General features: G+C 35.0%; 1 protein-coding gene across 5 annotated transcripts in view; it reads right to left on the bottom strand.

Moving 5' to 3' along the window:
* TRPM7 (transient receptor potential cation channel subfamily M member 7) overlaps positions 1–15,480 on the bottom strand; it is a 55,270-nt gene that overhangs the window by 14,630 nt on the left and 25,160 nt on the right. For 2 of the 5 annotated variants that reach the window (XM_035554721.2, XM_035554718.2), the window contains exons 5-22: positions 14,768–14,981; positions 14,039–14,163; positions 13,586–13,757; positions 12,855–13,029; positions 11,524–11,647; positions 10,591–10,663; positions 10,230–10,330; positions 9,406–9,540; positions 8,631–8,771; positions 7,949–8,083; positions 7,050–7,330; positions 6,337–6,565; positions 5,015–5,170; positions 4,731–4,874; positions 3,856–3,984; positions 2,650–2,934; positions 1,026–1,200; positions 333–465 (exon numbers count right to left, since the gene is read on the bottom strand). In XM_035554721.2, coding sequence (XP_035410614.1) covers positions 333–465; positions 1,026–1,200; positions 2,650–2,934; positions 3,856–3,984; positions 4,731–4,874; positions 5,015–5,170; positions 6,337–6,565; positions 7,050–7,330; positions 7,949–8,083; positions 8,631–8,771; positions 9,406–9,540; positions 10,230–10,330; positions 10,591–10,663; positions 11,524–11,647; positions 12,855–13,029; positions 13,586–13,757; positions 14,039–14,163; positions 14,768–14,981 — 2,927 coding nt within the window. Of the gene's footprint in view, positions 1–332; positions 466–1,025; positions 1,201–2,649; positions 2,935–3,855; positions 3,985–4,730; positions 4,875–5,014; positions 5,171–6,336; positions 6,566–7,049; positions 7,331–7,948; positions 8,084–8,630; positions 8,772–9,173; positions 9,228–9,405; positions 9,541–10,229; positions 10,331–10,590; positions 10,664–11,523; positions 11,648–12,854; positions 13,030–13,585; positions 13,758–14,038; positions 14,164–14,767; positions 14,982–15,480 lie in introns of all 5 variants that reach the window. The other 3 variants (XM_035554719.2, XM_050712959.1, XM_035554722.2) reach the window with 3 other exon arrangements.

Genomic DNA, 15,480 nt, shown 5'->3' with positions numbered 1-15,480 from the left:
GAGCCTTAAATGAATTCAGGAACAGTCAATATACAGATCCAGAAACAACCTTGTTTGTTTTATTACAAAGAAGTTACAAAAGCCATTCAAATTCTCTTTAGAAATCTGGTTCCTTCGGCCTCACAGATGTGACATGTACCAGACACATCACAAATTTCCCTTTCTTGTCATGGGGTTTGCAGTGAGGAAGACCAGCCTTTGAACCTGGAAATGCTTCCACCAAATAGGATTGCTTTGAACTGTTATCAGTTATTCTTATCTTCTCATCTTACTAAGGTGAAATATAAAAACTTAAAGGAATAGCAAAAATCAGCAATTGTTCATATACTTACTTGAAAAATGCAATAAGGAGATTAACCATAATTATGTACTGTACAAAGAGGTAGACAGCTTGAAGAAATGGGGTCAACCACGTTCCTGGCCCACAGAGATGAGCAACTTGTGACTCAGAATTATTTGCACATACTGTGTTGGGGGGGAGGGAGGAAAAAACACAAAATGTGTAAAGCAAATTTTAGAACTCAGAGCAGATATAGACAAGAAAAAAGATCGCTCAAAGAGTGTACAACCACCAAGTAACATGCACTGTTCTGCAACTCAAAATATCGCTGTGCATTTAGGAATATGGTAGAAAGATACAGGAGACAAAGATTTCAGTTTATACTAAGGTATAATCATATTACTGGATCAAAATAAAAAAGAAAGTATACTACCTCCACAGAAAAAAAAGAAGACATGATATCTATGTGGGAAAAATCTAAAGTATTGCTAGGAATAGCCTGAAGAAAAACCCCAATTAAGTAGAGTTTTCACTCTAAGCCATTCATTCTTAATAAAGGATAATGGAAGAGTCAAATCAAGAAGTTATATATCTACAAGTCACAAAGAGGAAAAAAATCTAGTGAATGGAACAAATGTCAACAATACTGGGCATTTCATTTCATAAAATGAAAACTTTGTAAGACCTTAAGAAGATCTCATGAGAATAAGCCTTCTTACTTGCTTCAAAAATTGTAGTGTCTTACCATCAATTTCATAGGCATACACTTCACCAAAAATCATCCAGTATGGATGAAACACAATATCTCTAGCAAGAGTCCAAGACGGTGCCTCATTAGGGTACAATATTGCCTTCCTGGGAACACCAAAGCTAAGCAGTACAAGTGCCATAATCACCACAATGTAAAACATGTTGGCCACCTAGAAACACAAAAACGTCAGTTAACTCACAAGGTTATAAATACGGTTTCACAACTTCAAATGCTTTTACAGGGACAGCATAAGCTCGATGAATTCTCTATATCAGCAAAAGAGTCTAGGACCCTTGTACTTCAGTCAGAAAATGTTGTCAAATAACAAACCCTTTTAAGAATTTCTATTTTTTCCCTCTCCTTTCTTACAGAATGTTTGCAACTCTTGGCCAAAAGGTAGTTTCTTTTTAACTCAAATACCCATTACGTGGAAGAGTAGCAGCTGATAAAGAAAGAGAAACATTCCTTCCCAAATTTACTGAATAGCTGTACAAAGTACAGATGTAGCGTTCCAAAGACTGAGTAGTGTGAAAAACAGAACCTATTCTAATGGCAAGAAGTCAAAGTGATAAACGTAAGCAACTTGATGCCCTCCTTTTTAAGGAATGACAGGGTTCAACTTTGTAGGAGCAAATTTTTTTTTGTTCGGGGGTGTGTGTGTGTACAACACCCTTTCTCCCTTCATATATATGACTCCCAAGGGTTAAAATCCTGAAACACACATACACACACACTTCATTCCTATTCTGACAACTTTTTCATTTAACAATCTCTCAATCTTACTGTAGAATTCTACCTCCACTCTAGCAGTGTTACTACTAGGAAGACCATAAGCCCTAGCATTAGGTTCCCTTCATTACAGCAGAGTTATACATCGATTTTTTGAACAAAAATGGATCTCAAAGATGGTTTCGTAACTACCACTCATCAACTACTTGCTGCAAAATACACTTTTACATTACAGAACACAACTGCACTGCACAACTAGTTTTGAACACAGTTGGAGTATGCCTCAACACTGGACACCACATAACATGTCAAAAAAACATTCTACCAGGTTGAAGGAAAGAAAATTTGAAGGCCACATTGTCACGCAGGGGAAGCTGGAGTGTATGAGTGCACACACAAAACAGAGTGTATGAGAAGGCAGCCTGTGGGGAGTGTACTCTCAGCACACAATTTTAAGAACAGTTGCAGAAAGCTACCTAGAAACATTTAGTACAGCTCACTATAAGTAACTAATCTTCCCTGTAAAAGTGAAAATCTTGCAGTAGCTAGCACAAATGCAAGAAAACCTCAGGACTATAAATAAATCTCAAACCCAAAAGGCATTATCATATTCCTTCAATTCTCACACATTTAACAGAGCACAGAAGGAAGATCTTCCGTCTTGTTACAGATTTAACAGAGAAAGCTCCATAATAAAGAACACTTCTACTCAGTGCTGGTTTTCAAACACATTAAAGTTATATTCCAGCTAGCTACTTCTGCACAAAGTTGCTGACACACCGGAACAGGATAAGCAACCTTTTACTAAATAAAACTTTGAGAAATTATAAATAGATGCAGCAAAATAAAGGTATTTCAACTGAAAGAAAAATAAAAAAATAGTACTTACCATTTTCCCAATCATCATAACATAAGGGCCAGCCTGCTGGTTTACAGCTAAAAAATCCAGTAATCGCACATACCAAAAAATTATATTGAGACAGTATGTTATTCTTCCAGCAACAAAAACATAATTTTCTCTGTAAGTGTTTTCACCAAAATTCCCCTTTGCTCCAAATCTTAATGCAAACCCAATGAAGAAAGTGACAATAGCAACTGTGTCACTGATATTGAAGTAATCACTGAACCACACTTTAATCTTCTGATTAATCTTCCCAGCCTCCGACATAAAAATCTGCAATAACAAAAATAAAATATTCAGGTCTGCTCATGTTTACTCCACTTAAAATAACACTGAAACGTATGAATCAGTAAAATTCTTACACTCGCAAAAATAAAATACGTATTTGAATGGGTAACTGTTTTGCACAGAGGAACCCAAAAACCAGTGTTTAACTGTGCCTGCTTCACAACTATGACAAGGAAATGATATTTCCTTCTTCCTGAACAAGTTGTGAAGGAATGGTTTTCAATTTGATTGCTTTTTTTTCCACCTTCTTCTTTAGGAACTCACTATAACAAAAATGAGTCTTCATTTCTGTTTCAGTTCGACCTGCTGTACCCAGTTAGTAAACTGGCTTTTCTCTCCCATTTAAAAATTCTTACAGAACTACTCAAAAAACTCTTGCTGATCAGCAACATTATGGTTGTGGTAGCTATCCCACCTTGATCAAGATTTTTTGTTTTTGTTTCATCTTGGTCCTAGACACAGAGTTTGATTGATGCTAACGGATACATATACATTTAATCCCTCAAAAATGTAAGGCTGTTTGTGAGAACCTGATTAGACAGTAAGCCACAGATTGAAAAAAAAAAATCAGAAAAATTTGAAAAAAAAATACACCAGACCATGATGTCAGGTCCTTGAAATTTCAGAGAGAAAAAAAGAAAAGCATTTCCTTTTAAATAGACCACCCCCTCTTCCCCATTGGAAGCAGAAAAAAAAAGCAAGCTACATCCAACCAGTGAAACACTAAGAATCCAAGAAACACTAGTATCTAAATTAGCAGTCTATACCAAATATAAAGGTATTACACATCATGTGCTCCAACGTTTAAAGTTTCTTAGGCTGTCTTGTTTATAAACACAGTTTAAAGCATACTGCTGTAACTGTAAAAAAAAAAAAAAAAAAACACTCAGACTGTTAGAGACATACCTCACGAATTTTCTCAATTGCTGATGTGAAAATGTAAGCAATAACAATCCACTCTTGAACAGACGGTAATTCTTCCATTTTTACAAGAACCACAAATGTGTAGAGCATGAGGAATCCTAAGTATGCCAACTAAAAAGAGCAATTAAAGTTTATATATATATATATATATATATATATATATATATATATATATATACACACACATACACACACACACACAGAGAAGGGTTCTATGTAATACGTAATTCTACATAATTACAGAAGGGCTCCTTATAGATGTCTTTATTTTTTTTTTTTTTTTTTCATGTGGTATATAATAAAACCTTCATATAGGATCACGGTACTATCTTTTACCACTTTAAGCAAACAGGTTATTATTTATAGAGAGGGTACAAATATTTTCTTAGAACACAAATTTTAGAGTTTCTATTGCAATAATTTAAACAAAATTGTGCATGAACGCTTTTTAACCTAGTAAATTATGATAGAATTCCTGCTGATGGAATTAACTACTGATGAAATTAACTACTAATTAACTTTACTACTAATTAACTACTGAAAAACTGATGAAATTAACTACTCAGATCAGAATAAAGATTTTCACACCAACTAGTCTCAGCCTAAAAAATAGGTATTTTTCAAAACCAACATCATGAACTTTAAAAAGAAAAAAAAGCAGTGAGCACTGCATATGCTTTTTTTTCAGAATCAAGTACTTCTCATTTCCAGTTTAGTAGAGCAAGGGTTTTTTTGATTGTTTTTTAAAAAGTGCTTAAGCTTTGATGCAAGTTGCAGAGGTGTGTGTTAGAAAAAGAACCCAAAGATATGCACTGCATTTCCAAATAAAAGAAAATACTACATAGAAGAAAACTCACTGTATTAAACCAGAACTTCACAATTGGTGCATGATAAAATGCGTAAAACTTCTGTGTAATTGGAAGTCTTTTAGGTTTTGCAGGAGTCTCCATATCATGCTTCTCTGAAGTACTGTCCAAGATCCTTACTTCTTTAAACACCTCCTAAAATGAAAGGACTGTTAACTTTACTTACAGAAATGCACATTTTTGGAGATCCACTTTAGCTCTTGCTTTAATTTTAAAATGTAATTATTTATTTTAAATTAGAAATACTGGTCTTTAATGGCTCCCCCCCCACTTACCATAGGTATTTCATCTGCTGCAGTCTGGAAGTTGTTTTCACTGTCATCCATGGCCATTTGATGTGCATCTTGAGATTGAGGAATATGTGACATTTCAGCCTTGGTCTTATATTCCAACAGAAGTATAGCAGGAGGGAGTAAAATACTCAGTATCACCTGGAAAAAATGAAGACTAAGGTCAACTTGTTCACAGCTACATCAAAATATCAGAATATACCAATAGATAAAATATTCCCTGAAAATATATTACCCATATTTCCCTTGCCTGTTAGTGAGGAAAAAAATGTAGGAAATAATTAGCTATTATTACTTATATACACACAGGAGGCTAAGATGACAATATATAGTGCTTTCCTTTACTTAAAAGATATAGGAAAGGGGAAGAATTAACAAATTCCAGAACTAAAAACCACAAGAAAGAATGCTCTCCGAGCCCAAAAATAGAGATATTCTGTTTACACTCTTTTCTTTAATCCATTCCCAGAAACTCTGGAACTGTGTACTATCAAGGCATGTTTTAAAAGTATATGAGTGGGGCTTTTTTTCAACTCATGGTAGAAAAATGAAAGCTAAAGTATGGATGAAGGGAATAAATAAAAGCTATTTTTTGTCATTAGCTTGTTACGAAGTGAGCAGGAAAACGGTTACTCAGTTATCAAAGAGGATTTTAGTAGGTCACAAGTTAAGCAATGCTTGTAGATATTTTGTAAGGAAATGGTCTTTCACTATATTCCTAGCAGCAGTAAGTTTCCGATACACCAATTCAAAGAAATATGCAACTCCCATGTTGGTTCAATTGATTTGTATCAAAGGGCACCATCAGAAAACCTATCCCCGATTTGCCTACCCTTGTTTCATTCTGTGCCCTCCTTATGCTCAGCTTCTTCCTCCAAAATAGAATATATACAAAGCTTTTCTACATCAAGTCTTATGTATTGCCTGTAAAAAGCCAAAATGCATGAAACTATATTCTTACAAGTGGGTTTTCTCTCTGTTAATTTTTTTTTAACCACTATATTTTTAGTAGTGGATTAGTATTCACATGATCTCTTTAAGCCTCTGATGAAAGGCTACTTGCCTGTTTTTTGCCTTCTATATTTCTGTACCTTATTTGAAAAGATAATAGAGTGTCAAAAGAAGAGTTAACAATAAATAATTCCAGTTTTGATTATGTTATAGGAGACAGTTTTACAGGGTTTATTAACACAAGCTATAGTGATGAAAGTTTTATACTAATATTGTTTAAACATACTTTCCCTTCCAATTAGAAATACATTCCATTGATCTTTTTTATACCAATAATAAACTGTGACAAAGCTTACTTTGTACCATGAATTCTTCCTCATATTCAGTCTTCCCATCCACATATCTGATAACAACATTTGCGTACAAGTATGAGCTACAAATGGACGAAGCCTTGAAGACACTGCTAGCTTCAGACAAGTTGAGTTGCTCCAATTTTTAAGCTCATAAGTCAGTAACTTCATTGCCATAGTTTCATCTTGTCGGAAGGACTGTTCTAACAGTTCAACTGCCAGCTGACCAAACTCACTAGAACAAAGGAAAAAAAAAGCATCAAAACAAACATAACTTAGTATCCATAAAGTTTAAGCCAAATTTTCTTGTCCAAACAGGTTTCCAGTAACACAACTTGAATGGACTATTGCCTGTCCCTTCTGGTAGATACATTTCTATTATATAGTAATTTGCAAATACAAGATGTGAAACTGGGACTTCTGTTAAAAACATATGCATACTACAAACAGCTATTAAAGCATTACACAAGAAAGTCAGATGTTTTCAAGTGACACATTCAGTGACATTTTGATTTAACTACAAATCATGATTCGTAACAGCTCTCAAAGTGAGCAATGTCTAATACACAACTTTTACTAGAGTGCCATCAAATCCCTTCTGCAAAAATGAACTGTCTTTGAGCCTGCTAATGCAATAGTTTTTGTCTGTTGATAATATAGCCTGCTATTTTTATTGGAAATTTCAAGAACAGATCTTTAATGATATAAATGTAATTTACTTGGAATACTGTTTCAGTTCTTCTGAAGTATCATCAACGAGGTCACTTTGTTTTGCTTCATATGCCATTGAACGATACACTTTGCAAGCAACTAAGGCTTTTGCCATGGACTCCTCCCCATGCTGCCAGAAGAAAAGGGCCATCTTCTGCCTCTTCATTAACACTGCCCAAAGTAACAGCTCGTTGAGAGGATAAGCAAAACGTCTTGTTTCAGGATCATCTATGTCTACTATTTCATCTTTGGTTCTTTTCTTTTTTCCCTCTTCTGCACCAGTGTCAATCTTTAAAAATAAAATCAGAAAGTTCCATTTTAAATCTCTAAAGTTAATCATTACATAATTTGAAGCAAAATGCTGGGTGATCTATTGTCAAGTGATATGTATTTTTAAAAACAAAAATGAACTTCTGAATATTTCAAAAGCAGCTGGAATTTTTGTTCAAAAACTTCAGTTAAGTACAATTCATTTTTAATAACAGATAGAATTAATTACTTTGGTTTATAGATCAAAAGAAATGCAGTAACTAACCTACAATAGGATGAAACTCACAGAAACTCCTTAAAGTAACACGGCCAAATCTTGCTTCATCTAAAAAAATCATACAGATTTCCACCCCACCCCACCGATAGAACTGTGCCAAAGATGAGCCTTTTACTGGCTAGCAATCAGAAACTATCTAGAAGACTAATGTTGAGATGAACATTCTTCATGGAATCCCATAAGTGTGACTGTGACAGATGGTTTATAAACAAGTACAAAAGGATGAAATCCCAGCTTTACTGAAGGCAGTAAAACTGCTGCTACTCACTTCAGCTGCACTTGGACACTTGGATTTAACCAGGTTCTCCACTCTTAACTGCTTAAAATAAAACCCTCCACTCTCCCCTTAAACATCTGTACCTTTGGTTTGTATGGCTGCGCTGTTTTGATGAAGTGATTATGTCGCATTTTTTCTCTCTTGTCTGCCCTGTTACCAAAAGACTCATGGCTTTTACACATCTGAGGAGTAGTATTTGAAGGATTTCGCCCAGATCTCTGACAAGAATAATAGAAAGAGGTTTGGCTTGCTTTCTTTACACCCACTTACTAAATAGTATATAATCAGCTGTTTACAGCTAGATACTTAGTTAAGCAATTCAACAGTTACTTTGCCACTGAAACAGTGATGAATTTATACAATGGTAACAATTAAGAGTTTTCACTGATATTTAAGAAGGATTAATTTTTCTTTATTTAATTTAAAGTCACAAAATAGTAAAGCAATGACGACCAAGAAGCTACAGTATCTGCATCCCAAGCCCCAGTGAATCTGCATATTTAATACCCATCTATGGTATATTTAATTCCCCTCTATGAAGAGACAGAGTAACAGAAGAAATTTGGATATGCTAGAGTAAGGAAGAAAAGAATAATAAGACTTTTACGTTTGTGATCAAACAGCTACCAGTTGCCCTCCTAGGCTGTAACACTGCCTTTAAAAAGAGCCAATCCCTTGACAAAAAGAACAAAATAATATGGCTCCAATTTTATTTTAATTGTGAATATAGAAATCTGCATGTTCCATTATCCAACTGCTACGTACCCGATTGTTCCCACTGAGACTATTGTATATAGCTCTAAAGCGTTTTCTTGTGTAGGTGCATCTATAGGTTCCTCCCATCAAGTACTCAATAACCAGCCCCACATCAATCAGGTTGATTTTATATCCTGGAGGAAGATTTCCCTAAGAATATAAAAGACATTTTCAGTTTTGCAAATTATAATTTTAATTTAAATTTGCTTAGAATGTTTCTACATGTTACATCACAACTCTAAACAAAAACAAATTAAAACAAATTAAGCTGTTCATGATTTAAAAGGAACACAATGCATCTCTCAAAATGCTAAACAGAGCTAATATGAAAAAAGACATCACTTATCAGGTTTAACAAATATCTTTGTGGCAACAAGGTACTATTAAGCACACAACTGCAAATATCGGAAACAACAGAATAACTGCAGGTGTAGTTTACTGCTTCAGTAAAACCAAATTAATAAACTCAAGATTAAATTGACAAGCAAACATAAGAAATCATAAAAAAGACTAGTGTTGCTACTGTGATAGATTTTTACATTTACAGCATACCTGTTTGACATCCCGAACAAGATGGAAGAGTGTTGGGTTAGTTGGGCCTTGTTTCTTTATAAAAAGAGGGGAGGAAAAAAATTAGAATGAGAAATCAGAGTGCAATGAAAACATGAGAATATTACAGTATAAGCCCAATATTTTCAGATGTTGGCGTTAACAAAAAAAAAAAAAAGGAAAGGAAAGAAAGAAAGAAAGAAGAAAAAAAAAGAGCAAGCAACCATTCACTTACTGTGTTATAAAGTTCTTCCAGCCTAGGAATTGTAAGAAATTTGTGCATGCTTACTCCATTTTCAATTAGAAGTTTCACAAATGCAACTCTATCCATCACAAGGGCGTCTAACATAGCCTGTTCCAGAGACCCAACCTACAACAAGTAAGTACAGGGTAGAGCCTAGAGAGAACCAGTAAAATGGAGTATCACAGAATTAAGTGTACTTGGTTTACAAACCAACCTCATTCATTTACAGGGCTGGAACAAGGAAACCTTACATATCTACAAATACTGAGGCTACCTTTGGTTCAGAAAATCCCCTGAGCTTCACACAATTACATGATGAGGGAATATTTTAATGACTTAAGTATTTTCTCTGATCTTACACTCTTCCACAGACATCTCTTACTGACACACTCAGAAATAGTATTCTGGACTAAATAGGCATTTGGTTTAGCATAGTTAAGATGTTTTCATATACTGATATTGTATCAAACACATGAAGACATCAAACATTTGAAACCACAATTTGCTTCAATAGACAAATGCTCAGAACTGCTATTGCATCTCACTACCATCAATTCAGCTTTCACTTTTTGCAGTCTCTTCTCCCCTAGTTATTCAGAATGTCTAACATTTCTACAATTGTTGCACCTTTTTCAATTACACAATAATAAAACAGCTATACAACTACAAAGTATACAAAAATTACTGTCCTAAAAATAAATGTGTCAGTATTCTACAGTCTGTCTCTATAAAAGAGAAAACATTATTTCTTTACAGTAAGTTGAGTTCTTTCTCTTAGAAAATACCATTCTGCTTAATCTAGGCCATATACATACCAGCCATTGTTGCCCATAAACAAAAACATGATTTTTGGCAATGTCAACTCTATCCCACGCAAGTGTAAGAACAAGCTGGTCAAATGCAGATGCATTCGTGCCTTAAGAAGCAAAAACAATGAGAAAAAAATAATTACAATATAATAAGCAGTTGTTTTTCCTGCAAAACCAAGTAATCCACCTCAACATTGTGTGGTATATTTCATCAATTATGACATAGATTAAGGTAGTATAAGATGAGAAAATATAGTGGATAAATATTTTCTTGAAACTTAAATATTTCTACAGATTTTTATAAGTAATCCATCATATAATCACTAAACTACAATAGCTGGGGGTTCCAAATGCACTTAAGTCTCACCTTTTAACAATGCTGTAAGTATCGCAACATCAATGTCCTGATGTTCATCTGACCCAATATGAAAAACAGTAATCTGTTCAAAACAATAAAATAGGTAAAATAAGCTTAAAATTTATTTTCAGGCAAAGGTGATTAGCTCCAGACTTTTATGTCAGGAATTGAAATACATTTAAAAGTCACTTTATCTTCAGTGCAATTTAAGTCTATACTCTATGTAAACCTACCTTTAGTGTACACTCTGCAGTGTTTCCCTAACTATGGATCACACAAGACAATCTTTGATGAGAAAAAGGACAGCAGAAACCCTTTACACTCTTCAACCAATCTTAACTTCTTTTTCCACTATAATTACAATTCTCTATGGGCTATAAACATCACACAGCATTCTATTTACTCCTCCAGTTCAGTCTGTATTACAAGATTAACCTGTCAGCAAATATGTTTAGCTGAATATGACAATTTTAAATGTCAGAACAGCACAGTATGATTTCCAGACGAGATATCAGTATCTGAATATAACCCATATATAAAGCTCTATTAAGTGTTTTTGCTTTAAGCGTCCAATGATAAAGGTACTTCATCAATACAGCAATAATTAAAAGACTAAAAAAAAATCCAGAGGCTCTCAATAATCAAAACAAGAAAGGAAAACAACCCACATATAAAATACATACACACTATGAACAAAACAGAATCCTGTCAGCTGAAAGCAAACAGGCTTGGAAACATCAACAAGCCTGAATTACCAGAAATATCTATAAGAACGTAGTCTCCCTTGGTGATGAGATAAAGTACCCACAAAAACTGTATTTGATTATCTTCTATAATTGGTAAGATGCACTATGTCCAGAAACAATTTTGAATGACACTTGATCATACACAACACAAATGCACATACCCTACATAAAAACTTTCTAAGCAAGATCTACTTACAAGTTCTTTTTTTTTCATGCATTCCAGCAGTGTCTGAAACAGATGAACCGCTTCACTTTGACCAAAGTTAAATGTCTTTTTGATAGTTGAAATGATTTCAGGCTCAGCACCCTCAGGAACATTCCTGAAATTGAAAATAAACATGAAAACACATTGCTATACACGAATAGTAAGAATGATGTTATACTTAACAGTTTCAAGCTTCTTACTGTTTCAGTGGCAAAACCTTGGACAGCCTTTAGAAAGAAGCATAGGTTGTTTAACCTACAACTTTCTAGTGTGACCTCCTAAAAGTAACTCAACCCCTCTCCCTTTCCTTTGCATAGCCACTTCTGAGATAATCTCAACTAAAATATTTTGACACAAAACACTACACACTCACCCCTCTGAATAGGGATGGTCGGCTTGTGATTTTGCTCACTATGGACAAAGCTCTTCGGTTCAGTGCTACATTTGACCCCTATCCTCCTGGTTCTGAGGCAGTCACTGAGACTGAGATCCAACTACATTTAAGGATTAATGCAAGTCTGACACACAACTAGAAGACACTAAATGTTGTGGAACACAAGCACATCCTTTTTATCAGCTGAAGCTATGCTAAAAACATATACATGTTTTCTACGCTAAACAGAAGTGTGTTAAAAGTTTAGTTTTAAGACTCTTCAGGAGGAACAGTATATGAACTCTTTCTAATCCATTTTCAGAAAAGTTGCTACTAAGCAACAGCTAACTGCATAAAAATATTTCCGTTCATTGTAGTTGAGCGATATTTTCAAGCAGTTTGGTAATATACTATTCTCTGGGTTATTCTTATATTTCTGGAAGGCCTGGTCTGCTCTGACTTCTTGTGAGCAAAAGTTTATTGTGTACACTTAAAAACAGTCACACTTATCATTTAAAGTACTGTGGTTCAGTTATTTAAAACCTGGATTGAAACATACAGAGCATTTAAACAGAGAGCTGGGTCTTCTAGTCACACTGGTGTAACAAAATTATTGTGCTTAAGTTACATGTTTCTCCTAATTTAGTATATAGGCACATACACCTTTCCTTTCCTTATATAAGCATTGCTAAAGCAAGCATATTTTCAAGAATTTGGAGCAACTTGTACAAGGTATGCAGGAGGAGCCTAGAACTAGAAAAGAGGTCTTGGTCTTCATCCAAAGCTATTATTGCAGCTGACCTGGAAAGCTGCATCACATGAAAGATTACTCTCTCTGCTTTAAGCTTTTATCTTTCCATAGATAAAACTCTTGCCCCAATTCATTAAGGACTGCTCTCAGACCCATCTACATATAACTGACAGTTTGGCTAGCAGTACTAGGACTTACCCTCCCTCCTCCGTTTGCTTGTGAACATATGCCAGTATGTCTGCAGCTCTACCTGTTCCTTCACATACTACCACTGGCACAGGAGGACTTTCTTGTAGGAAGTCTAAAACTGTAAGTATGACGTTGGGCCCACCTTCGAATACAAGTGCTACCACAGGCACACCTTGTCCAATTCCTGTAAAGTTGTAAATAAATTTTTTTTAAAGTTTTTTGATTAAGTCTTATGTTTTCACCATTGTCAGTATCAATGGATATGTAAGCATAAAACAAAGTATTTTATCAGGTCTAGCAAAAGAAGTTTCAGTGCCAGAGTTGCAGGAGAGATATACTAACAGAGATTGTTACATATCCACACACAAATGTTAAGTAAGTTGCCACTTTTATTTGCATACACATAACAAAGGTAGACATTATAGATATGTGTGAAGTAGTGCTGACATAAGTGTGCAAAAATATATTAGTTTCAAAATACCATTCCCATGCTTTAAAAAAAAAAAAAGGAAAGAAATTAGACAATGGCTAGCCACAGCTACAGCACAACTATTTTGTCATCAGCCATCTGCACTGACTGCTTTTTCAGCTCTGACCAAAGCTTCAGTTGAAATTTGCAAAACAATCATTCACACTTGAAACATATACAAAAGATTAATTTTTGTGTTTTCTTATTTAAAAGTTTGATGCAAGTACCTTGTTCATTAAAGCATAGTAACACTCAGCCCAGAATTACTTACTTGCATGTATCCGTTGCAAATTAATAGTTTTTTCCAGTTCTCTCCGCAATTTAACTTCTGCTCCATACTTCCCAACTGTTCCATCATCCACCAGAATGAAATGGGAATGGAGATTATTTAGGACATTTAGTTTACTCAATGGGTTTAACAAGGTTTGATATGGAGCAACCACCTAAGTATAAGCACACAAGAATGTATTTGACTCGTAGAAATGCAGATTTGTCTCTGTGAAACTTAAATATTTTTCTAGACACAACATGCAAGCAATGTCTAGTGCATTTGCATTTTGCAACATGTTTACGCTAATGATCTTGCATAAGTCACATATGTCAATGCATCTTCATGGTAAAGCAAATACTTCAATGATGCAAAGCAAGTGAAAAAACATGCTTGAGCAGATTTGTCAAAATAAAGTAGGTAAATAATTATTTCAGTTAGATTATTTATCCTTACATCTCTTCCAACAAGGTCATTTCTGTTTTCAATCACTCCCCATGGAGCAATCCCAATAGTGCAAATCTTTCGAGATGATCTGGAAGCATGTTCTCTTAGAGCATCACCAACATGTTTTGCAACACCTGTTTGTGCACAAAAAAGATGTACTGAATGCCACATCTTATTAAGAAATACCACTGTTTTATTAGTTAATTGGGCATGTAAAGATCTGGGAACTTATTTTACACAGAATAATCTGAGTTGGAAGGGACCCATAAGGATCATCAAGTCCAACTCCTGGCTCCACACAGGACCACCCAAAAATCAAACCGTATGTCTGAGAGTGCTGTCCAAATGCATCTTGAGCTCTGGCAGGCACCCACACTACAACTATCAGAATGGGACAAAGTACTGTGTACTAGTAATTTGACAAAACAAATATTAGCCTAGTAAGAACTAAAGAGTCTCCAGTACCGTACTATGCTTATGTTAATTGCATCAAGTTTTCTTTCTTGCAGGTTCAAAAACTGAAACAAACAGACCCAAGTCAACACCACCACCTTCATGTTTTTTCTCCTTGCAGGACAACACAGCAATGCACTTCCAACTACACGTGTTCAAAATGAATTGTTTTAATTTCATTTGACCAAACTACATTTACTTTATGATATAGCTATTTATTCATTAAATCTTTTGGCTTTTATAAACCATAATATAGTTAACTATGCACATTCATTGGTACTTTACCTGTGTTCACTCCTCCAGTTATAATCCAGGCTCCTGTTGTTACTGCAGCTTTAATAAGACCCTTGCCAAGCAACTGTTTGATGCGTGGGTGAAGTTCAAATTTCTGCATGCCCCCATGTACAGATATAACAAGCTTTGGCAACTCCATCTGCCATTCTTTAAGCATAAGTTGCAGAATAGCTTCAGGCTTAGTGTCATATGACAACCGCACATACTGCAGACGCAAGAAGAGAGAGAAAAGATTCTTAAAAGAAATAATCACAGAATCAATGGGGGGATAAAAAAAAAAAAAACAGGATATATTTCAGGATATATTCTCCTATTCCTGGCTATGAAAAATGCAATTATTTTTCCTAAAACGTGGGAGAGATGATCTAATCTAGAGCACCAGGCTGTCCTTGGGGGATCAGCTTCGTCATTAAAGTGCTCGATTTTGGCTATAGGAACTACACTGAATCAAAACTCATTGCAGGCTAAAACCATGTGACCATTAAGCAACTTCTACCACAACCAGAAACCCTTCACAAAATGGTTGTAGAGCATACATCAGAATTTCCAGTCCTCCAGCCTTCCCAGTGCACATGCATTTGTGAATTAAGTGTTCTTCTCCAGAATTTCAATCTACAGGCATACTTGTTTTTAACCAGCTGCTCCCCCCCAAAACTTGGTTGTTCTGATTGGTCTGATTATGCTTTAATCATCTTGAACAGATC

This window comes from Cygnus atratus, chromosome 11 (assembly GCF_013377495.2).
Source record: "Cygnus atratus isolate AKBS03 ecotype Queensland, Australia chromosome 11, CAtr_DNAZoo_HiC_assembly, whole genome shotgun sequence".
Classification (NCBI taxonomy): domain Eukaryota; kingdom Metazoa; phylum Chordata; class Aves; order Anseriformes; family Anatidae; genus Cygnus; species Cygnus atratus.
This window is presented reverse-complemented; position numbering and strand designations above follow the sequence as displayed.